This window comes from Aegilops tauschii, chromosome 5 (assembly GCF_002575655.3).
Source record: "Aegilops tauschii subsp. strangulata cultivar AL8/78 chromosome 5, Aet v6.0, whole genome shotgun sequence".
NCBI lineage: Eukaryota > Viridiplantae > Streptophyta > Magnoliopsida > Poales > Poaceae > Aegilops > Aegilops tauschii.
The window spans coordinates 442,960,051-442,983,845 of record NC_053039.3 but is presented as its reverse complement, the minus strand read 5'-3'; the positions used below and the strand labels follow the sequence as shown (position 1 = coordinate 442,983,845).

Genomic DNA, 23,795 nt, shown 5'->3' with positions numbered 1-23,795 from the left:
TACGGTCCTCACTGTGCCATCGCATCAACTTGGCATGCTCTTTGTTTCTGAACAGTCGTTTCAACCGTGGTATTATAGGATCATACCACATCACCTTCGCAGGAATCCTCTTCCTGCGGGGCTCACTGTCAACATCACCAGGGTCATCTCATCTGATCTTATACCGCAATACACCGCATACCGGGCATGCGTTCAAATCCTCGTACGCACCATGGTAGAGGATGCAGTCATTAGGGCATGCATGTATCTCCTGCACCTCCAATCCTAGAGGGCATACGACCTTCTTTGTTGTGTACGTACTGTCGGGCAATTCGTTATCCTTTGTAAGCTTCTTCTTCAATATTTTCAGTAGCTTCTCAAATCCTTTGTCAGGCACAACATTCTCTGCCTTCCACTGCAGCAATTCCAGTACGGTACCCAGCTTTGTGTTGCCATCTTCGCAATTGGGGTACAACCCTTTTTTGTGATCCTCTAACATGAGATCGAACTTCAGCTTCTCCTTTTGACTTTCGCACTGCGTCCTTGCATCGACAATGACCCGACCGAGATCATCATCATCGGGCACATCGTCTGGTTCCTCTTTATCTTCAGCAGCTTCCCCCGTTGCAGCATCATCGGGCACATCGTCTGGTTCCTCTTGATCTTCAGCAGCTCCCCCCGTTGCAACATCACCGTATTCAGGGGGCACATAGTTGTCATCGTCCTCTTCTTCTTCGCCGTCTTCCATCATAACCCCTATTTCTCCGTGCCTCGTCCAAACATTATAGTGTGGCATGAAACCCTTGTAAAGCAGGTGGGTGTGAAGGATTTTCCGGTCAGAGTAAGACTTCGTATTCCCACATTTAGGGCATGGACAACACATAAAACCATTCTGCTTGTTTGCCTCAGCCACTTCGAGAAAATTATGCACGCCCTTAATGTACTCGGAGGTGTGTCTGTCACCGTACATCCATTGTCGGTTCATCTGCGTGCATTATATATAATTATGTGTGTCAAAAGTAAGAAAATCAGACAAGTATCTATCTAAAGTAAGAAAATTAGACAAGTATCTATCTAAAGTAAGAAAATCAGACAAGTATCTATCTAAAGTAAGAAAATCAGAAAGAAGATAAGAACAAGAGGCTCACCACGGTGGTGCCGGCGACGAGATCGGCGCGGGCGACGACGGCGGTGAAAACGGGGACGGGGCGTGACGGACCGCTAAATCTAGATAAATCTCGGGAAAAATGGAGCTCCGAGGTCGAGCTTCGAGAGGAGAAAGCTTAACTAGTGTGGCTCGGGCATTTCATCGAACACCTCATGTGCATAGGAGGTGAGCTAGAGCACCCAAATGCCCTCCCCTCGCCGGCCAGAAAAAACAGAGCACTGTGGAGTGCTCTGCCGCGGCGATGGGTATATATAGGCAACTTATTTGTCCCGGTTCGTGGCAGGAACCGGGACTAAAGCCCCCCCTTCTGTACCGGTTATAGGCACGAACCGGTACCAACGGCTGTGGGCCAGGAGCGCGGCCCATTGGTCCCGGTTCGTGCCTAGAACCGGGACAAATGGATCCAGATGAACCGGGACCAATGCCCACGAGGCCCCGGCCGGCCCCCTGGGCTCACGAACCGGGACGAATTCCCCCATGGGTCCCAGTTCATGACTGAACCGGGACTAATGGGCTGGCCAGGCCCGAACGAAAGCCCTGGTTTCTACTAGTGGGTGCCCCCCTCCACAGATTTCCACCTCGGTCATATCGTTGTAGATCTTAGGCAAAACCCTGCGTCGGTAACTTCATCATCACCGTCACCACGCCGTCGTGCTGAGAAACTCTCCCTCGGCCTCAGCTGGATCAAGAGTACGAGGGACATCATCGAGTTGAACGTGTGCAGATCGCGGAGGTGCCGTGCGTTCGGTACTTGGATCGGTTGGATCGCGAAGACGTTCGACTACATCAACCGCGTTACTAAACGCTTCCCCTTTCGGTCTACGAGGGTACGTGGACACACTCTCCCTGCTCATTGCTATGCTTCTCCTAGATAGATCTTGCGTGATCGTAGGAAAATTTTGAAATACTACGTTCCGCAACAGTAACATACCGATGACAAAGGGAACAACGTATGTTGTTATGAGGTTTGACCGATAAAGATCTTCGTAGAATATGTAGGAGCCAGTATGAGCATCCAGGTTCCGCTATTGGTTATTGACCGGAGATGTGTCTCAGTCATGTCTACATAGTTCTCGAACCCGTAGGGTTCGTACGCTTAACGTTCGATGACGATTTGTATTATGAGTTTATGTGATTTTATGACCGAAGGTTGTTCGGAGTCCCGGATGAGATCACGGACATGACGAGGAGTCTCGAAATGGTCGAGACATAAAGATTGATATATTGGACCATGTTACTAGGACACTGGAAGTGTTCAGATTTGTTTTGGATAAAACCGGAGTGCCGGAGGGGTTACCGGAACCCCCCCCCCCCCGGGGAAGTAATGGGCCTTAGTGGGCCTTAGGGGAGAGACAGGGCAGCAGCCAGGAGGTGGCGCCCCCCTCCCAAGGGGAGTCCGAATAGGACTTGGGGAAGGGGCGCGGCCCCTCTTTCCCTCTCCCTTTCCCTCTCCTTCCTTCTTCTCCTACTTGGACTAGGAAAGGGGGAAACCTACTCCTACTAGGAGTAGGAATCCCCCCTTGGGCGCACCCCTTGTGGCCGGCCCTCCTCCTCCTCCCCTCCTTTATATACGGGGGAGGGGGGCACCCCATAGACACACAAGTTGATCTTTAGCCGTGGGCGGTGCCCCGCTCCACAGTTTTCCACCTCGGTCATATTGTCATAGTGCTTAGGCGAAGCCCTGCGTCGGTACCTTCATCATCACCGTCACCACGCCGTCGTGCTGACGAAACTCTTCCTCGGCCTCAACTGGATCAAGAGTACGAGGGACGTCACCGAGTTGAACGTGTGTAGATCGCGGAGGTGCCTTGCGTTCGGTACTTTTATCGGTTGGATCGCGAAGACGTTCGACTACATCAACCGCATTACTAAACGCTTCCGCTTTCGGTCTACGAGGGTACGTAGACACACTCTCCCCGCTCGTTGCCATGCTTCTCCTAGATAGATCTTGCATGATCGTAGGTAAATTTTTTGAAATACTACGTTCCCCAACAAGGCAGCCAGATGAGGAGAAGAGCAGGAGGTGACGGTGCTTCTTGCAGGGGCAGGACGACGACCGTGGCGCCATGCATGGGATTGAGGTAGAAGAAATTGTTATTGGCATCATGCTGCCCGGCAGGTCGAGAGGACGACGTTGTCGCGCCCCTACGCGGACCGGTTGATCGAGATGGAGAACAGGGAGGAGGGGAACGGCGCCCGCGGCAGCGGACATGGCCGATGCAGTGAGGCTAGGGCGCGGGGTTGCAGCGAGAACGAGGAAATGAGGAGTGGGGACTGCGGAAGCAGAAGCGGTCAGCCGGTGCGGTGGCCGCGGAGTTAGGCGAGGCGGCCCTAGGTTTTCATGTGACAAGATGGATATGCGGTGTCTACTATTTTTTTGTGCGCTTAAGGGAAGAGGGGCAACAAAAATAATTTGGTGGAGATTGGACGTGGGGTGGGAGGATGGACGAAAGGCTCGGCAGTACACGGCCCTTGGCAGGAAAGGAACCTTAGATTCTTTTTAGATATTGGAGATAAAGAGAACATCCTCTCCGATTTCTTTTAACTGAAACCATAATTTCTTACAAGCTACTGCCTGAAAGGAAAGCTAAAGCGCAAGCAGGTTATCTAAAACATGGACCAGCTCATGTTTTGGGCATCCACAGATCGAACCCACAAAAGCAAAGAGCTGAAACGCCCAGGCTAGGCAAAGGCAACAATTCAAAACTAAGCACCTATCAACACGTAAGCTTTTGACGACCAAAAAATCTAGATGATCTATCGTTGCTATTACATAACAACGGTGGTATCCACGGACATCGTGACCTTATTGAGGGTGTTGGAAGTTCTTCCTTTTTCATGTTATCTTTTTTTAACTGATTGGCATGTTACCTTATTCCTCTTGTGTTGCAGAAGCAGGACATAAACCTCGACTCTTCTGGATGCGACTTGCCGTTGTTATATGGTTTCCGTGTTTTGGTTCTATACGAACTTACAGAAATGGATACCTAAAACCTATGTCATCAGATTTCACATGCATGAAAGGCTTTACATATTTGACATCCTCTTGAAGTTACACAAACACGAAATAATCTCCGCGTTGTCCGTTTTGTTCTTGAGAACCTGTATCCAATGAGGGGGGCAATTGCACCGCAAGTGACTGATTACTTTCTAGATGGCATGCAACTACTCAGACTACGGTCGATGGTGTCTTCACCATCATGCGTGACAACAACACCGACAAGAACAACTCTGCTGCCTTCACAAGCAACACATGTTTTGCTTTATATGGAAATATGGCTAAGATGCTAGTTTATTACTTGGTGCAAACTTGCATGTCTTTTCCGCCATTGATCACGAACCATGCATTCAATGATACTTTTCTGGTTCAATCTTGTAGTCTCACTTATCCAAGCACATGCTATCATTTGTTTTTTTAAAGCATCCTGACAATTTTATCAACTACAAAATGAGTTTTCATGCACATATATTGACTCGGTGGTGTCCAAATTTGTTTGAAATCTTCAAAACCAAAAATAAAAAGTGCATGTTAAAACAATATGTAATACTCCGTCCGATCCATATTAACTGTCGCTGCTTTAGTACAACTTTAGTAGGGAGTATTACAAGTTTACAACTAAGTGTTTCATCTTATCTTCTACTGTATCACATAATATCTTAGGTGATGACAAAATGAAATGCATTTGACTCTAATTAAAATGGTCATATTACGTTTTCACAACACGTTCACTTTGTTCGCTGGCAGAACTTAAAGTTAGATTCTGGCAAAAATAAAAATAAAAGCCTAAAGTTATATTATGGGCGTGAAAGTGATGCAACCAATACCAGCTCAACACTCAGATCACATGGTGGCTATTTCCTCAAAATAGTATCAGTATGGCATGAAGCTGCAACAGATCAACCGTACCATAGTAACTTCACAACCGGAAACGCCGGGACAATGACACACGTCCAGCCTATATAACTAGCCACGATCTAAGACTTGAACAAACCCACCATTGACTAGGAGTATATCCATGGAGGCGACCATGGTGGTAATGGTGCACACCCTTGCCGCCATCCTTACACTCTGGCTGATCTCGAGGTCCCTGTGGCATCTGGTATGGAGGTCGTACGCCGTCGCCGGCTGGTTTGAACGGCAGGGGATACGAGGGCCACCTTACAGATTCGTCCTTGGGTCCTTGTGGGAGATGAAACAGATGTTGGTTGTCGAGAGAGGAAAGACGCCTCTGGATATCGGCAGCCACGACTACACCTCCCGCATCAATCCTTTCTTTCACAAATGGGCCGCCGATTACGGTAAATGCATGAAATGTTTCTCACTTTTTATCATCTGAAAGACTGCAGGTTGTTCATCATATAGTACTAGTAGGAGTATCATTTAATTAAGCCCTCATATGAATGCATGTGTGCATATCTACTTAGGGAAAACATTTCTGTATTGGTTGGGACCAACACCGACAATATACTCTACCGACTTGGAGCTAGTGAAGCAAGTACTGGAAAACAGGACAGAGTTATTCCAAAATGACTACCTGAATCCAATCTTGGAACGCATCTTCGGCAAAGGACTTGTGACCACAAACGGTGATGACTGGAAACGGCATCGCAGAGTCGTACACCCGATCTTCAACCACGAGAACCTCAAGGTTGTTGCCTAGACTACAACAAACGAACACGGTACTAAGTTTTATTTTAGCCGTCTATTTTGCTGGACGGACTAAATAGCATACTTTTGGTGGTTTATCCTATGTGTAGTCTGTGTCAGCTATGACAAGGGAAGGCACACAAAAGATGATTGCGCAATGGTGCAACCAAATAGAAAAGGGTGATGGCCACCAAGCCGAGATAGACATGAGGTGCTACGCTGAAGAGTTGACTTTAGGAGTCATTGAACAAGTGATCTTCGGCCAAAACAGCAAAGAAGCCCGGGAGGTGTTTGTCACGGGCAAGGAGTGCCAGAAGCTCGCGGTATATGCGTTTGCGGATCCTCGAATACCCGGATTTAGGTATAATATTTATAGATTATATAGTCGAGATGCTAGATTTAGCAAAACCACACATTAATAAGCATTGGACTGGCAGCCATATCACACTACATATCTTGCTAAAATTTGTTTTTATATACAGATACCTGCCCACACCCCGTAACATTAGGGCATGGAAACTTGACAAGTCGGCGACGAGCAATATAACACAGCTCATAAAGGACCGGCTTGCCAGTGGTGTCGGCGGAGACGACCTACTCGGGTTGATGCTGCAGGCGTACAAGTTAAAAGAGGTTGAATCATTGAGCTACGGTGAGATGATCGGTAAGACCATTTTTGCCGCTGGGCAGGACTTAGGTGCTCACCTGGGGGATGTTCTTGCTCAGCATCTACCCCGAATGGCAAGAGAAGCTCAGGGAGGAAGTGCTGAGAGAATGCAGGGATGATGATGGCGATGCCCCCTATAGCAATAACATCCAAGTCCTTGGCAAATTCAAGCTAGTATATAATACTTTGACTCATGTCTTATAAATTCTCTGATATCTTGGTGCATATGCCAATGCAGCTTAGCATGTTCCTTCTTGAGACATTGAGGCTCTACAGTCCCGTGCCGTTCTTGCTGAGGAAGACCGCGTCTGACACAACATTAACAAACATCAAATTTCGAAAAGGAACCATGATAACAATTCCGGTCATGATGTTGCACCGGAGCAAGGAGATTTGGGGCCTCGACGCCGACGAGTTCAACCCCATGAGGTTTGAGAACGGTGTCTTGGGGGCTACCAACAACACGCTTGCAATGTTGGCCTTCGCATGCGGGCCACGTGGGTGCCCAGGGAGGAACTATTCCATGATCGAGGTGCAGACTGTGATGATGATGATCCTGAGAAGATTCTCCTTCTCCCTCTCTTCCCAGTATGTTCACATGCCCAGGAACTTCATCTCACTTGCACCTAGGTATGGCCTTCCCCTAATCGTGAGGAATTTGCTGGATGGAGAAAAAAGTGATATTTAATATCTTAATTTGTGTCATTTGTAAGAAATAATATCTATGTTCTGCCTAGAAAAGAGGCAAGATGGATGTGTGGTGTGTGATGTGCTTTGTGAAACTGCCGTGATTTGGGAAGGTGGCACACAAGTAAATAAACTCCAATCTTGGTTGTGTATGTAGTTGTATACTTGTATGTATAAGTCCTCTTCGAGATACTACAACATGTTTTCTCATGCATTGCGTCCTTTGAATTCATGTGTAGTTGATATTTTTAGAAAGAGATATGTTTCCTATAACCCCCTATACCGTCATTTGTTATACTGATATGGAGGTAGTCAAGCAAGTGCTTAAAGACAGGGCAGACTTGTTGCAAAAGGACCACCTGAATCCAATCATGGAAACCATCTTACACAACGGAATTGTACTCTCAAATAGATCAATTGAAGTGGACTGCAAAGTCATTTAATCGATCTTCGACAAGGAGAATCTTAATTGAGGGTCTTTCATTTTTGAAGATGAGAAGATTTCTAGTCATCAAGATGCCCCAAACTGCTAAGAACATAATTTCCATTGTAGAAGGACTTCAAAGAGCCGACTTGAGTTGCGAGTTTCATCTAAATGGGAGATACATCTATGTCTTCTCCTTCTCCCTCTCTTGTGCCCGCGTCGCCCCCCGCTCGGGCGACACGGGTGGCTCCCCAACCCTAGCCGTCGCCGGGGCCTAGCCTATCTTCCTTCCTTCCTCCCGCCGCCGCCGGAGGACGCCGCCGGCTTGCGCCCGGAGGCCGACGGGGGTGGCGGGGGCTCTTCCTCCCTCCCGCGTCTCAGGGGTGGCGGGGCCCCAACATGCGTGGAGGTGCGGCCGATCTAGAAGCGGCGGCGATGGCTTCGACGGCGGCGGCGGTCGGCCCTGCCTCGGGCCACGGGCGGCTGCTGCGGCGGCTGGCCTGGATCGGGCGGCGGCACGATGCGGTCTCCGGCGGCATGTCATCTGGCTTTAGATCGGCGACGGCGTCGAGGGCCTGGTGGACTGCTTGGCGGCACCCCTGGCAGATCTGTTCTGGCCGGTGTAGCTAGTGGTGGTGGTCATCTTCTTCGTCGGAGGTGGCCGGCCAGAGGCTTGGTGATTCGATCTCGAGATCCATCATCTAGTCCCGGCTGCGAGTTGGGGAGACATGGTTGCCGGTGAAAACAGAGCCGACGGCAGGCGATGGCGGCGTTCTATGCCGTTACCTTGATGAAGGCATCGTCGTGTAATTACTGTCGACCCACTCGTGCTGCTCCGGGGGAAACCCTAGGATCTGGTGTTCCAGATCGGACGATGGCGGCACTGCGGTGTCGTTTTTCTCTTGGAAGCATCGTTTGTGGAGCAGCGCTGGAAGTCATAGGCAGGAGGTGGAGCGGCTTCGTCTTGCATGGAGCTTCGATGGAGATGTCAAGTCATGCCTGACCGACAGGTGCTACGCTTTGTCATGCCTGGTCGGCAGGTGCTACGCATGACAGATCTTCCAAAGACTTCAAGCTGTGTCGGCTGGTGGTACTTGGCAGCATGGTGCTGAGGTGTATCAGTGGCGACCATGACGTGCTCAGCTGTTTGCGCGCCGGGAGGAGGTGCCGTTGGGCGCCGTGGTGGCGTCGACGATAGCTGGACTAAGCAAGGTTGATGCATCAGTACAGTTCTGAAGATGGAGCGGTGACAGTTGGCGGCGGCGGCGGCGGCCTCTGAGAGCACGCCGGACCGGTGAGACCCATGCCCGGCAGGCGTCCTGGATGGGACCTCAGGTCTTAGATGTTAGGTTTGGCTGCGATGTCTGTTTGGTATTAGGCCCAGGCTATCTGCGCCCCTTCATCAACTAGATAGGTGTAGCGACAGTTTGTTGCTTAGACGACGGCTTTAGTCTTACTGTTGTATTGCTTTGTAAGGTCTTGTGAGAATAATTAATAAAATGGCCGTATGCATCGCCCAGATGCAGAGGCCGGGGGTCATCCTTCTTTTCTAAAAAAAAATTATGTCTTGAGGAGTAGATGACATCTAAACACTGTTGTTGGGGATGCTCAAAACCCTCACATGGTTGCCGTTGTGTTCCGGCGAGCTTCGGGCTCTTGGTGTTTTCTCCATTCACCTTCCTTAAATGATGGCACAATGATGCCTCCCCAACTTGCTAAACGTTCCGATTTTCCATGGCAGAGGCCCTAGTGACCCAGTCAAGGTTCGTCTTCAGGCATTCGCTTATTCTGGATGCTCCTATGTTGTCTCGTGGGGTTTGGTACACACGCCGGAGCGGTGCGTTAGGTTGTTTTCAAAGTATTGGTATTGTGATCCCTCATCGACACCCAACATCTACTTGTGCCTTTCTGGGCGTCCATTTCTTCTTCTTTTAACCTTGTTACTTGTTTGGTTTTGGGCCGGTTTTCCTCACAAATGGGATCAAATTGTTCAGGTTTTCGATCTGATTTTCCTCATAAGCATGATAAAGGTTTTTGATCCACTTTCCAAAAAGATATCTAAACACTGTTGTGTAGAAGTACAATTTTGGCTAAATGGATCTTTTACTATTTTCCTGGCAGATCACACAACTAAAACTTGGGACTTCGGAAATGTTTTGGATCCATGCATCAATAACTAGATAAATATATTTTTATGCTTTAGTTGACAAGAACATTTCGATAGCCAATTAAAACGATAAAGGGTTTCCCCCGTTTCATATTATAAAGTAATGACCGATAGCCAATTAAATTGCTCAGGAGTGTTGAGTATATGTATTTAGCACGTGTATTTCTTGTATCTCCAAGTCTTCCTCCTTATGTATAGTTGAGAAGAGAACTTTCCTATGTACTATATATACATGTGCATATGCACCCAATCAATACATTGAGAGTTGCATCCTATTCCTCTACATGGTATCAGAGCCATGGATCTTGGTCTCACGTTGCGCGCCTCTGCCGCCACTGATCTCGTCGCCTACTCCGACGCTGACTGGGTCGGTTGCCCGGACACCCGTCGCTCCACTTCGGGTTATTGCATCTTCCTTGGACATCCATGGTTTCGTGGTTGTCAAAGCGGCAGCCCACGGTCTCCCGGTCTACTGCTGAGGCTGAGTATCGCGTCGTGGCCAACGTCGTCGCCGAGTGTTCCTGGCTTCGTCAGCTTCTTCACGAGCTCTCGTGTCCTATTGACAAGGCCACGGTGGTCTACTGCGACAACATCTCCACCGTCTACCTCTCTGCTAGCCCAGTTCATCATCGTCGCACCAAGCATATTGGATATCCATTTTGTTCAGCATCAGGTGGCTCTTGGCCATGTTCGTGTTTTACACGTTCCCACCTCCCAACAAATTGCCGATATCATGACCAAAGTCTTGCTCACGACGTCCTTCGAGGAGTTCCGCTCCAGTCTCTACGTCAGCAGTGGTGTCGCTTCGACTGAGCTGGGGGCGCGCGGGGGGGGGGGGGGGGGTGTGTTGGGGTTGAGTATATGTATTTAGCACGTGTATTTCTTGTACTCCAAGTCTTCCTCCTTATGTATAGTTGAGGATAGGACTTCCCTATGTACTATATATCATATGCATCCAATCAATACATTGAGAGTTGCATCCTATTCCTCTACAAGGAGCTTGCTAGAATCCCATGATTTGCTTGTAAAATTTCACGGAGCTGAAGGTGTTTCATTGCCAAATGTAGGGACAAGAGGAGATCATATATACATTGGCCTCTGATTATGGTAAATGAATTTAGTCTATTACTATTCTTTCTGAAAATTTAATCTGGACATCATATACATCCATAAAATGGTAACTGAACCCACCGACGGATGAACAAAGTGCAACCTACCTTTTTGAGTATTTGATCGAATTGCAATTCTGGAGATAATTAAGCACCCAGGTTAGAAATTAGAACAGAACCATTTCCATTAAATTTTGAGTTTAACTCAAATCACACAAATACAGCTTCAAATTTTGCACCACTGGCAATCACAAGCACAGCATATATGGCTAATATCAACACATGAAAAGAAAAACGCACGAGCGCATATCCAGACTGCCACTGATCCGTCTTCCCGATCAGAAGCCCACGGCCATGGCGCTGACAAACACCACGGCTCCGATCGCCGCTAGAGGGGCCCCACGGCTGCCCTTGTAGGCTCCACTGTCGTAGGGGCTGTTGTCCACCAGTGGCTGGCTGCCGAACCCTGCCACTCCCGCAACACCGCCGGCCGCCGTCGCCGCTTCACCATGTTCGGCAACGTCCCTGGCACCGCCGAAGGCTCTGCACCGGTGCCCGGTGTGATCCCGTAGCCGTCGCCGAAGGTCCCTGCCCCCGCGGCAACACCTTCTGCCGTCGGCGCAATGCCGTAGCCGTCGCCCAAGCCACCTGCCCCCGGGCCAACTCCTCCGGCGCCTCCTGCCGCCGGTGCAATGCCGTAGCCGTCGCCCAAGCCACCTGCCCCTGGGGCAACACCTCCGACGCCTCCTGCCGCTGGTGCAATGCCGTAGCCGTCGCCCAAACCACCTGCCCCTGGGGCAACACCTCCGACTCCTCCTGACGCTGGTGCAATGCCATAGCCGTCGCCCAAGCCACCTGCTCCGGCCCCTGGAACAACTCCGTCCCCGAGCTCCGCTGCCTGCGGCAGCTCCCGTAGCCGCCCTGCACCTGGCCAAAGGGCAGGTTGCTGCTGTGCGTGCCCATGGGCTCGGCGAGCGGCAGCGCGGCCGCAAGGCCGGTGACCCCGCCGCAGTGCTGCGCTTGGCGCGGCTCGTCGCTGGCCCGCCGATCCATCCCTGGGGCGCGCCGTACGAGCTTGTGGCCACCTCGTGGCTCCTCTGGCCTCCTCCCGAAGATTTTAGGGTCTCTTGTGGTTCAAGAAAAATCGTCAAAAAGTTTCGTTCCATTTAGACTTTGTTAAGGCAAAAACAGTGAAAAAAACAGCAACTGGCATTTGGCACTAGGTTAATAAGTTAGTCCCAAAAAAGATATAAAATAGCATAATAATGCATATAAAACATCCAAGATTGATAATATAATAGCATGGAACAAAAATTATAGATACGTTGGAGACGTATCATCCTTCGACTTGGTTTTCAAACGCTTCAATGGCGCGATGTGTGGGTAGTCCAGGCACTTGGTCATCGGCACTGCACCATACCGCGGGCTGAGGGGCGAGAGGCTGAACTGGACATCGGCATCTCTCGCCTCTCGCCGGCCGCCAGCGTTGGCACGCTCCATCGCCGGAGAAGAAGAAGAATGGGGGCCAGCGCGGGGGGGGGGGGGGGGCACTGGAGGCAATGGGGCGGTGGGCTGGCACGGGCTCGGCGATGGCTCGAGTTCATTTGATATGTGGTGGGTCCCGTGGTCAGTGGATAGCTTGTGGTTTCAGCGCTGACGTGGATAAGTTGTGGGTCCCACGGTTAGTGGACAAGTTGATCAGTCCAGCGCTAACGTGGATAAGTTGTGGGTCCTGCTGACTTCCATAATCCAAATGGATAACGATATGTCTTGTGCTTAAGGCCCGTGTCGCGTGCCGGCTATTATTGGCATGTAAAACGTTGCACCCCGAGCTATTTTCATCAACTACGTTGCATCCTTTCCAATTCACGTCAAAAACGTCGCACGTGAGCTATTCACCCCTAATTTACACTGTCATATTACATTTTCACAACATGTTCACTTTGTTCGCTGGCAAAGCTCGATAACTTGAAGCTAGATTCTGGCAAAAAAAAGGGGGCCTAAAGTTCTATTATGGGTGTGAAAGTGAAGCAACCAATACCAACTCAACACTCTAATCACATGGTGGCTATTTCCTCGGATGCATTATAAGACACATCCCGAACTATCCGTATGGCATGAAGCTCCAACAGATCAACTATACCATATTAACTTCACAGCTGGAAACCACGGGACAGTGACACACGTCCAGCCTATATAGTTAGCCACGATCCAAGACTTGAATAAAACTCACCATTGACTAGAGGGAGTATATCCATGGAGGCGACCATGGTAGAAATTGTACACACCCTTGCCGCCATCCTTATTCTCTGGCTGATCTGGAGGTCCCTGTGGCATCTGGTATGGAGGCCGTACGCCGTCGCCGGCTGGTTTGAACGGCAGGGGATACGAGGCCCACCTTACAGATTCGTCCTTGGGTCCTTGTGGGAGATGAAACAGATGTTGATTGCCGAGAGAGGAAAGACGCCTCTGGATATCGGCAGCCACGACTACACCTCCCGCGTCAGTCCTTTCTTTCACAAATGGGCCGCCGATTACGGTAAATGCATGAAATGTTTCTCACTTTTTATCATCCGAAAGACTGATTATTCATCATATATATATATATGCGGGTATCTACTCAGGGAAAACATTTCTGTACTGGTTGGGACCAACACCGACGATATATTCTACTGACTTGGAGCTAGTCAAGCAAGTACTGGAAGACAGGACCGAGTTGTTCCAGAAGGACTACCTGAACCCAAGCTTGGAACGCATCTTCGGCAAAGGGCTTCTGACCACAAACGGTGATGACTGGAAACGGCATCGCAGAGTTGTATACCCGATCTTCTACCACGAGAACCTCAAGGTTGTTGCAACACGTACGGTAGTAATTAAGTTTATTTTGGCCGTCTGTTTTGTTGGACTAAATTAAGTAGCCTACTTTTGGTGGTTTATCCTGTGGGTTAGTCTGTGTCAGCTATGACAAGGGAAAGCACACAAAAGATGATTGCGCAATGGTGCAACCTAATAGAAAAGGGTGACGGCCACCAAGCCGAGATAGACATGGGGTGCTACGCTGAAGAGTTGACTCTAGGAGTCATTGAACGGGTGATCTTCGGCGCGCACTACAAAGAAGCCCGGGAGGGGTTCGCCGAGGGCAAGGAGATCCAGAAGCTCGCGGTGCGTGCGTTTGCAGATCCTCAAATACCCGGACTTAGGTATAAACATTTGCAAGAGCTCTTAATTAAGCACTGGAAGGGCACAGCCAGATCAACCTATATGTCTAGCTAAATAAAAATTTGTTGGTGTTACAGATACCTGCCGACCCGCCGTAACTTTCAGGCATGGAAACTTGACAGGTCGATAACGAGCAAGACAACACGGCTCATAAAGGAGCGGCTTGCCAGTGGTGTCGACGGAGATGACCTAATCGGGTTGATGTTGCGGGCAAGCAAGTCAGAAGAAGTTGAGTCGTTGAGCAGCGATGAGATGATCAGTGAGTGCAAGACCATCTTCGCCGCAGGGCAGGACACAGGTGCCACCCTCCTCACCTGGGGGATGTTCTTGCTCACCATCTACCCAGAATGGCAAGAGAGGCTCAGGGAGGAAGTGCTGAGAGAATGTAGGGATGATGATGGCGACGCCCCCTATATCAATAGCATCCAAGCCCTTGGCAAACTCAAGCTAGTATGTTCATATAAGACATAATACTTTGATTCATGTCTTATAAATTCTCTGATATCTTGGTGCATATATGTCAATGCAGCTTAACATGTTCCTTCTTGAGACACTGAGGCTCTACAGTCCCCTGCCGTTCTTGCTAAGGAAGACCGCGTCTGACACAACATTAGCAAACATCAAATTTCGAAAAGGAACCATGATAACAATTCCGGTCATGATGTTGCACCGGAGCAAGGAGATTTGGGGCCTCGACGCCGACGAGTTCAACCCCATGAGGTTTGAGAAAGGCGTCTTGGGGGCTGCCAACAACACGTATGCAATGTTGGCCTTCTCATGCGGGCCACGTGGGTGCCCAGGGAGGAACTATACCATGATCGAGGTGCAGACTGTGATGACGATGATCCTGAGAAGATTCTCCTTCTCCCTCTCTTCCCAGTATGTTCACATGCCCAGGAACTTCATCTCACTTGCACCTAGGTATGGCCTTCCCCTAATCGTGAGGAATCTGCTGGATGGAGAAAAAAGTGACATTTAATATATTAATTTGTGTCGTTTGTAATAAATAATATCTATGTTCTGCCTAGAAAAGAGGCAAGATGGATTTGGGAAGGTGGCACACAAGTAAATAAACTCCAATCTTGGTTGTGTATGTAGTTGTATACTTGTATGTTTAAGTCCTCTTCGAGACATTACAATGTTGTCTCATGCATTGTGTCCTTTGAATTCATGTATAGTTGATATTTTTAGAAAGAGATGTGTTTCCAATAACCCCCTATACCGTAATTTGGTATACTGATATGGAGGTAGTCAAGCAAGTGCTTACAGACAGGGCAGACTTGTTGCAAAAGGACCACCTGAATCCAATCATGGAAAGCATCTTTACACAACGGAATTGTACTCTCAAATAGATCACTTGAAGCGGATCGCAAAGTCATTTAATCGATCTTCGAAAAGGAGAATCTTAATTGAGGGTCTTTCATTTTTGAAGATGAGAAGATTTCTAGTCATCAAGATGCCCCAAACTGCTAAGAACATAATTTCCATTACATAAGGACTTCAAAGAGCCGACTTGAGTTGTGAGTTTCATCTAAATGGGAGATACATCTATGCCTTCAGGGGTAGATGGCATCTAAGCACTGTTGTTGGGGATGCACAAGACCCTCACATGGTTGCCATTGTGTTCCCGCAAACTTCAGGCTCTTGGTGTTGTCCGTTCACCTTTGTTAAATGATGGCACAATGATGCCTCAACTTGACAATCGTTCCGATTTTCCATGGCAGAGCCCCAGTCAAGGTTCGTGTTCAGGCACTCGCTTATTCTGGATGCTCCTATGTTGTCTCGTGGGATTCGGTACGCATGCCGGAGCGGTGCGTTATGGTCTTTCTGAGCGTCCATTTCTTCTTCTTTTAACCTTGTTACTTGTTTGGTTTTCGGTCGGTTTTCCTCACAAACGGAGTCAACTTGTTCAGGTTTTCAGTCTGATTTTCCTCATAAACATGATAAAGGTTTTCGATCCAGTTTTCAAAAATATATTTAAACATTGTTGTGTAGAAGTACAATTCCGGCTAAATGGATCTTCTAGTGTTTTCCTGGCAGATCACACATCTAAAACTTGGGACTTCGGAATTCGGATGTATGTTGAGCCGTCCGTCGGTATGTCTATACGTACGGGCCAGTATGTTTATCTTTTTTACAAGGTTCGAACTAGGGACCTCCCGTTAGAACATACACAAGGTTGACCAACAGGCCACGTTAACAGTTGTGCCATTTATAGGTATAACAGCTCTCTTTGGTATAATACACAGTGGTTTTCCCTTCTTTTTTTTGTTCTGGCCGAGTTTTCATCTATTTTTTCTTTTCTCTTTTTTCATTTTCCTTTTATTTTTTAAAATTCGCGTACTTTTCTTAAATTTATGAAATACTTTCCAAATCTGTGATGTTTTTTTGAATCCTTATTTTTTTAAAATATCGGTGAGCTTTTTTCAAATGTGTTAATCTTTTTCTAAAACATGTAAAAGAATTCCAAATTGATGAACTCTTTTCACATATGATGATTTCATTTCAAAAATCCTCTGGCAAGCTAAGGTTCCCAAAACCGGGAACATTTTTTTGCAACTTTCTTTAGTGAACGTTTTTTTAATCTATGAAAATTTTCAAATCCATGAACATTTTTCTAAAAATCAATGAACTTTTTAAATCCACGAATGCTTAGGCCTAACACGCGCCTGACAAGAGCGATGTTGTTGCCTAGTTGGATGAAAGCCTGAGCATTTTTTCTTTATATATTTTTTCGTTTTTCTTCTCTTTTTTTGTTAATTCATTTTTCTTTTTTTGAACTTTATTATTGTTCTAAAACTTGGTTACTTTTTTAGATAATAATTTTAAATACTTTTTTACTTCAGAACTATCATGGATGCCTATGATGGGCATGCCCACCTGCTAGCAAAAGTTAAAACCATTTCATGAATAACAAAAAAACAACATTTTCAACGGACGGTGTTTGGGTGGCCACAAGGCTCCGTTTGAGAGCAAACTGTATCCCGGCATCCTTGAAATAGCCCAAATTTTCCATGGACTTGTCTGATCAATTCAAGGCACCATGCCAAGTTATTTTGGTTTTCGACAATTTTTTACATTTTCTGGAATTTCCTCGATCAAAATAGACAAATAATTGGCAACACGTGTCGCAACTTGCATACGGTGTCGGAAGTCGTTCAAACCTAACATTGATGCCTACCATTGGCATGCCCACCTGCTTACAAAAGTTGGGGTCATTTGAAGAATGTCCAAACATAGACTATGTTTAATGGATGGTGTTCGGTTAGGCTAGAAGCCTCCGCCTGAGAGCACGTTGTTTCCCGACATCCTTGAAATGACCCCTATTTTTTCCATGAACTTGTACAACCAATTCAAGGCATCATGACACATTGTTTTGGTTCCGTCAAATTTTGCCTTTTCTGGAGTTTTCTCAGTCAAAAAAGGCCGATAAATGGTTGGACATGTCACAACTTGCGTACGATGTCGGAAATCGTTCAAATCTGGTATGGATGACTACCATGGGCATGCCCACCTCCTTGAAGAAGTTGGTTACACTTTAAGAATGTCCAAAACTAGGCCATGTTCCATAGAGGGTGTTTAGGTTGGCCAGAAGCCTCCGTCTGAGAGAACATTGTTTCTCGACATCATTCAAATGGCCCCAATAAAATTTCACCATCTTCTATGACCAATTCAAGGCACCATGCCAAGTTGTTTTAGTTTTAGACAAATTTTGTATTATCTAGAGTTTTCTCGGTCAAAAAAGGCAGATAAATGACCGGACTGAAGGAAACATGCCCTAGAGGCAATAATAAAGTTGTTATTTTATATTTCCTTATATCATGATAAATGTTTATTATTCATGCTAGAATTGTATTAACCGGAAACTTGATACATGTGCGGATACATAGACAAAACACCGTGTCCCTAGTAAGTCTCTACTAGGCTAGCTCGTTAATCAAAGATGGTTAAGTTTTTTAACCATAGACATGTGTTGTCATTTGATGAACGGGATCACATCATTAGGAGAATGATGTGACGGACAAGACCCATCCGTTAGCTTAGCATGTTGATCATTCAGTTTTATTGCTATTGATTTCTTCATGGCATATACATATTCCTTTGACTATGAGATTATGCAACTCCCGGATACCGGAGCAATGCCTTGTGAGCTATCAAACGTCACAATGTAACTGGGTGATTATAAAGATGCTCTACAAGTATCTCCGAAGGTGTTTGTTCAGTTGGCATAGATCGAGATTAGGATTTGTCACTCTGAGTATCGGAGAGGTATCTCTAGGCCCTCTCGGTAATGCACATCATGATAAGCCTTGCAAGCAATGTGACTAATGAGTTAGTTGCGGGATGATGCATTACGGAACGAGTAAAGAGACTTACCGGTAACGAGATTGAATTAGGTATGAGGATACCGACGATCGAATCTCGGGCAAGTAACATACCGATGACAAAGGGAATGACGTATGTTGTCATTACGGTTTGACCGATAAAGATCTTCGTAGAATATGTAGGAACCAATATGAGCATCCAGGTTCCACTATTGGTTATTGACCGGAGATGTGTCTCGGCCATGTCTACATAGTTCTCGAACCCGTAAGGTCCGCACGCTTAATGTTCAATGACGATTTGTATTATGAGTTAAGTGTTTTGGTGACTGAAGATTGTTAGGAGTCCTGGATCAGATCACGGACATGACGAGGAGTCTCGAAGTAGTCAAGAGGTAAATATTGATATATTGGACGATGATACTCGGACACCGGAATGGTTCCGGATCATTTCGGGTATTTTTCGAAGTACCGGGAGGTTACCGAAACCCCCGGGGAAGTAATGGGCCTATATGGGCCATAGGGCAGAGGGGAGGCAGCCCACAAGGGGTGGCCTCCCCCCTCCCATAGGGAGTCCGAATTGGACTAGGGGCCCTAGTTGAAAATAGGGCTTTGGCCTAGGCAGGGCAAGCCCATTAACCCCGGTTCACTCATGAACCGAGACCAATGGGGGGCATAGGTCCCGGTTCATGAGGCCAGGGCGCGGGCCGGACCTCGGGGGCCATTGGTCCCGGTTCGTCTGAGACCATTGGTCCTGGTTCCAGACACAAACCCGGACCAATGGGCCTTGCTCCTGGCCCACCACTTTTAGTCCCGGTTGGTGTCTGGAACCGGGACCAAAGGTTTGTTTTTTTACCCATTAATATATTCTACAATAGCAAAAAGAATCAACTAAAAAGCTTTAATAAAACTCTAATAGGAAAAGGAATCAACTAAAAAGAATCAATAAAAAATAAAATTTATGCAACTTAAATTATATAAAATTTATGCAAGTTAAATTATATAAAATTTATGCAACTAAAAAGAATCATTTGTAGTGCTTTTCAATTTCATGGTCATTTAGCTCAAAAATATGAGTGAATGCATGAAAAAGAACAAATGAAGTCATAAAGGGTTGAAAATTGCTGATGTGGCTTTGAATGGTGCATTTTGAACACACAAAGAGTCTAGAGTTCAAGTAAGTTCAAAAAAATGAAATCCCTTTGTAACAGATGAGTTTTCGTCTGAAACCCTGATACTTCGAAAGAGATTGTCTGTTTTGTACACGAAGTGCATCCAGTTTTTGCCGTAACCCTCTCAACTTTTTAGCACATGCTATGTGGGTGAAATGATGATACCATGCCAACTTTCAACCTTTTCAGAGATCATTTGTACTGCTTTTCAATTTCATGGTCATTTAGCTCAAAAATATGAGTGAATGCCTGAAAAAGAACAAATGAAGTCAGAAAGGGTTGAAAATTGCTGATGTGGCTTTGAATGGTGCATTTTGAACACACAAATAGTCTGGAGTTCAAATAAGTTAAAAAATGAAATCCCTTTGTAACAGATGAGTTTTCGTCCGAAATCCTAATACTTCGAAAGAGATTGTCCGTTTTCTACACGAAGTGCATCCAGTTTTTGCCGTAACCCTCTCAACTTTTTAGCACATGCTATGTGGGTGAAATGATGATACCATGCCAACTTTCAACCTTTTCAGAGATCATTTGTAGTGCTTTTCAATTTCATGATCATTTAGCTCAAAAAATATGAGTGAATGCATGAAAAAGAACAAATGAAGTCAAAGGGTTGAAAATTGCTGATGTGGCTTTGAATGGTGCATTTTGAACACACAAAGAGTCTGGAGTTTAAATAAGTTCAAAATAATGAGATCCCTTTGTAACAGATGAGTTTTCGTCCGAAAGCCTGATACTTCGAAAGAGATTGTCCGTTTTGTACACGAAGTGCATCCAGTTTTTGCCGTAACCCTCTCAACTTTCTAACACATGCTATGTGGGTGAAATGATGATACCATGCCAACTAGGGGAGGGGGCGCGCCCCCCTTTCCTTCTCCTTTTCCCTATCCCTTCCCTCTTTCCCCCTCCATAGGAAGAAAGGGGGAAACCTACTAGGACTAGGAGTCCTAGTGGGTTTCCCCCCACTTGGGTGCGCCCCTAGCTAGGCTGGCGGCCTCCTCCCCTCCTCCTTTATATACGAGGGCAGGGGGCACCCCATAGCACATCAATTGTTCTCTTAGCCGTGTGTGGTGCCCCCCTCCATAGTTTACTCCTCCGGTCATAGCGTCGTAGTGCTTAGGCGAAGCCCTGCGCGGATCACATCACCATCACTGTCACCACGCCGCCGTGCTGACGAAACTCTTCCTCAACCCTCTACTGGATCAAGAGTTCAAGGGACATCATCGAGTTGAACGTGTGCTGAACTCGGAGGTGCCGTACGTTCGGTACTTGATCGGTTGAATCGAGAAGACGCTCGACTAAATCAACCCGTGTTAAACTAACGCATCCGCTTTCGTCTATGAGGGTACGTGGACACACTCTCCCCCTCTCGTTGCTATGCATCTCCTAGATAGATCTTGCGTGATCGTAGAAATTTTTCGAAATTGCATGCTACGTTCCCCTTTAGTGGTATCAGAGGCAGGTCTATGCGTAGATGATATGCACGAGTAGAACACAAAGAGTTGTGGGCGATCATAGTCATACTGCTTACCACCAACGTCTTACTTTGATTCGGCGATATTGTTGGATGAAGCAGCCCGGACCAACCTTACATGACCACGTTCATGAGACCGGTTCCACCGACAGACATGCAACTTGTTTTGCATAATGGTGGCTGGCGGGTGTGTGTTTCTCCAACTTTAGTTGAGTCAAGGTGTCAAGCCGGTGACGATGGAGATCATGACGGTGCTTTGGAGATGGAGATCAAAGGCACAAGATGATGATGGCCATATCATGTCACTGTTGGAAATATGCCCTAGAGGCAATAATAAATGGTTATTATTATATTTCTTTGTTCATGATAATTGTCTATTGTTCATGCTATAATTGTGTTATCCGGAAATCGTAATACATGTGTGAATACATAGACCACAACGTGTCCCTAGTAAGCCTCTAGTTGACTAGCTCGTGGATCAACAGATAGTCATGGTTTCCTGACTATGGACATTGGATGTCATTGATAACAGGATCACATCATTAGGAGAATGATGTGATGGACAAGACCCAATCCTAAGCATAGCGCAAAGATCGTGTAGTTCGTTTGCTAGAGCTTTTCCAATGTCAAGTATCTTTTCCTTAGACCATGAGATCGTGCAACTCCCGGATGCCGTAGGAGTGCTTTGGGTGTGCCAAACATCACAACGTAACTGGGTGACTATAAAGGTGCAGTACGGGTATCTCCGAAAGTGCCTGTTGGGTTGGCACGGATCGAGACTGGGATTTGTCACTCCGTATGACGGAGAGGTATCTCTGGGCCCACTCGGTAATGCATCATCATAATGAGCTCAATGTGACTAAGGAGTTAGCCACGGGATCATGCATTACGGTACGAGTAAAGAGACTTGCCGGTAACGAGATTGAACAAGGTATTGGGATACCGACGATCGAATCTCGGGCAAGTAACATACCGATTGACAAAGGGAATTGTATACGGGATTGATTGAATCCTCGACATCGTGGTTCATCTGATGACATCATCGTGGAACATGTGGGAGCCAACATGGGTATCCAGATCCCGCTGTTGGTTATTGACCGGAGAGGCGTCTCGGTCATGTCTGCATGTCTCCCGAACCCGTAGGGTCTACACACTTAAGGTTCGGTGACGCTAGGGTTGTAGAGATATTAGTATGCGGAAACCCGAAAGTTGTTCGTAGTCCCGGATGAGATCCCGAATGTCACGAGGAGTTCTGGATGGTCCGGAGGTGAAGAATTATATATAGGAAGTCCAGTTTCGGCCACCGGGAAAGTTTTGGGGGTTATCGGTATTGTACCGGGACCACCGGAAGGGCCCCGGTGGTCCACCGGGTGGGGCCACCTATCCCGGAGGGCCCCATGGGCTGAAGTGGGAGGGGAACCAGCCCCTGGTGGGCTGGTGTGCCCCCCCTTGGGCCTCCCCTGCGCCTAGGGTTGGAAACCCTAGGGGTGGGGGCGCCCCCCCCCCACTTGGCTTGGGGGGAAGCCACCTTCCCCCCCCCCTTGGCCGCCGCCCCCCCTTGGAGATCTGATCTCCCAGGGCCGGCGCCCCCCCCCCCCCCAGGGACCCTATATATAGTGGGGGGGAGGGAGGGCAGCAGCACCACAGCCCTTGGCGCCTCCCTCTTCCCCTGCAACACCTCTCCCTCTCGCAGAAGCTTGGCGAAGCCCTGCCGAGATCCCCGCTACTTCCACCACCACGCCGTCGTGCTGCTGGATCTCCATCAACCTCTCCTTCCCCCTTGCTGGATCAAGAAGGAGGAGACGTCGCTGCTCCGTACGTGTGTTGAACGCGGAGGTGCCGTCCGTTCGGCACTCGGTCATCGGTGATTTGGATCACGGCGAGTACGACTCCATCAACCCCGTTCACTTGAACGCTTCCGCTCGCGATCTACAAGGGTATGTAGATGCACTCCTTTCCCCTCGTTGCTAGTATACTCCATAGATGGATCTTGGTGATGCGTAGAAAAAATTTAAAATTCTGCTACGATCCCCAATAGTGGCATCATTAGCCAGGCCTATGCGTAGTTACTATGCACGAGTAGAACACAAAGCAGTTGTGGGCGTAGATGTTGTCAATTTTTATTGCCACTACTAGTCTTATCTTGTTTCGGCGATATTGTGGGATGAAGCGGCCCGGACCGACCTTACACGTACGCTTACGTGAGACAGGTTCCACCGACTGACATGCACTAGTTGCATAAGGTGGCTAGCGGGTGTCTGTCTCTCCCACTTTAGTCGGAACGGATTCGATGAAAAGGGTCCTTATGAAGGGTAAATAGAAATTGGCATATCACGTTGTGGTTTTACGTAGGTAAGAAACGTTCTTGCTAGAAACCTATAGAAGCCACGTAAAAAACTTGCAACAACAATTAGAGGACGTCTAACTTATTTTTGCAGCATGTGCCTTGTGATGTGATATGGCCAGAAGATGTGATGAATGATATATGTGATGTATGAGATTGATCATATTCTTGTAATAGGAATCACGACTTGCATGTCGATGAGTATGACAACCGGCAGGATCCATAGGAGTTGTCTTTATTATTTTGTATGACCTGCGTGTCATTGAATAACGCCATGTAAATTACTTTACTTTATTGCTAAACGTGTTAGCCATAGAAGTAGAAGTAATCGTTGGCGTGATAACTTCATGAAGACACGATGATGGAGATCATGGTGTCATGCCGGTGACGAAGATGATCATGGCGCCCCGAAGAT

At 47.4% G+C, this 23,795-nt stretch overlaps 2 protein-coding genes and 1 pseudogene across 2 annotated transcripts; 2 read left to right on the top strand and 1 right to left on the bottom strand.

The window, feature by feature from the left end:
• The first annotated feature begins 5,160 nt into the window (after positions 1-5,160).
• LOC123493891 (cytochrome P450 734A6-like) lies at positions 5,161-5,821 on the top strand. Its single transcript, XM_045228183.1, has 2 exons — positions 5,161-5,446; positions 5,573-5,821. The coding sequence occupies exons 1-2, from the start codon at positions 5,164-5,166 to the stop codon at positions 5,806-5,808; spliced, it is 519 nt and encodes a 172-aa protein (XP_045084118.1). The 5' UTR covers positions 5,161-5,163; the 3' UTR covers positions 5,809-5,821.
• A 5,288-nt stretch (positions 5,822-11,109) lies between these two features.
• LOC109746607 (uncharacterized) lies at positions 11,110-11,902 on the bottom strand (annotated as a pseudogene).
• Positions 11,903-13,097: 1,195 nt separating this feature from the next.
• On the top strand, positions 13,098-15,269 carry LOC109746606 (cytochrome P450 709B2). Its single transcript, XM_020305724.3, has 5 exons — positions 13,098-13,388; positions 13,474-13,697; positions 13,799-14,049; positions 14,146-14,518; positions 14,598-15,269. The coding sequence occupies exons 1-5, from the start codon at positions 13,106-13,108 to the stop codon at positions 15,045-15,047; spliced, it is 1,581 nt and encodes a 526-aa protein (XP_020161313.1). The 5' UTR covers positions 13,098-13,105; the 3' UTR covers positions 15,048-15,269.
• Positions 15,270-23,795: the final 8,526 nt, after the last annotated feature.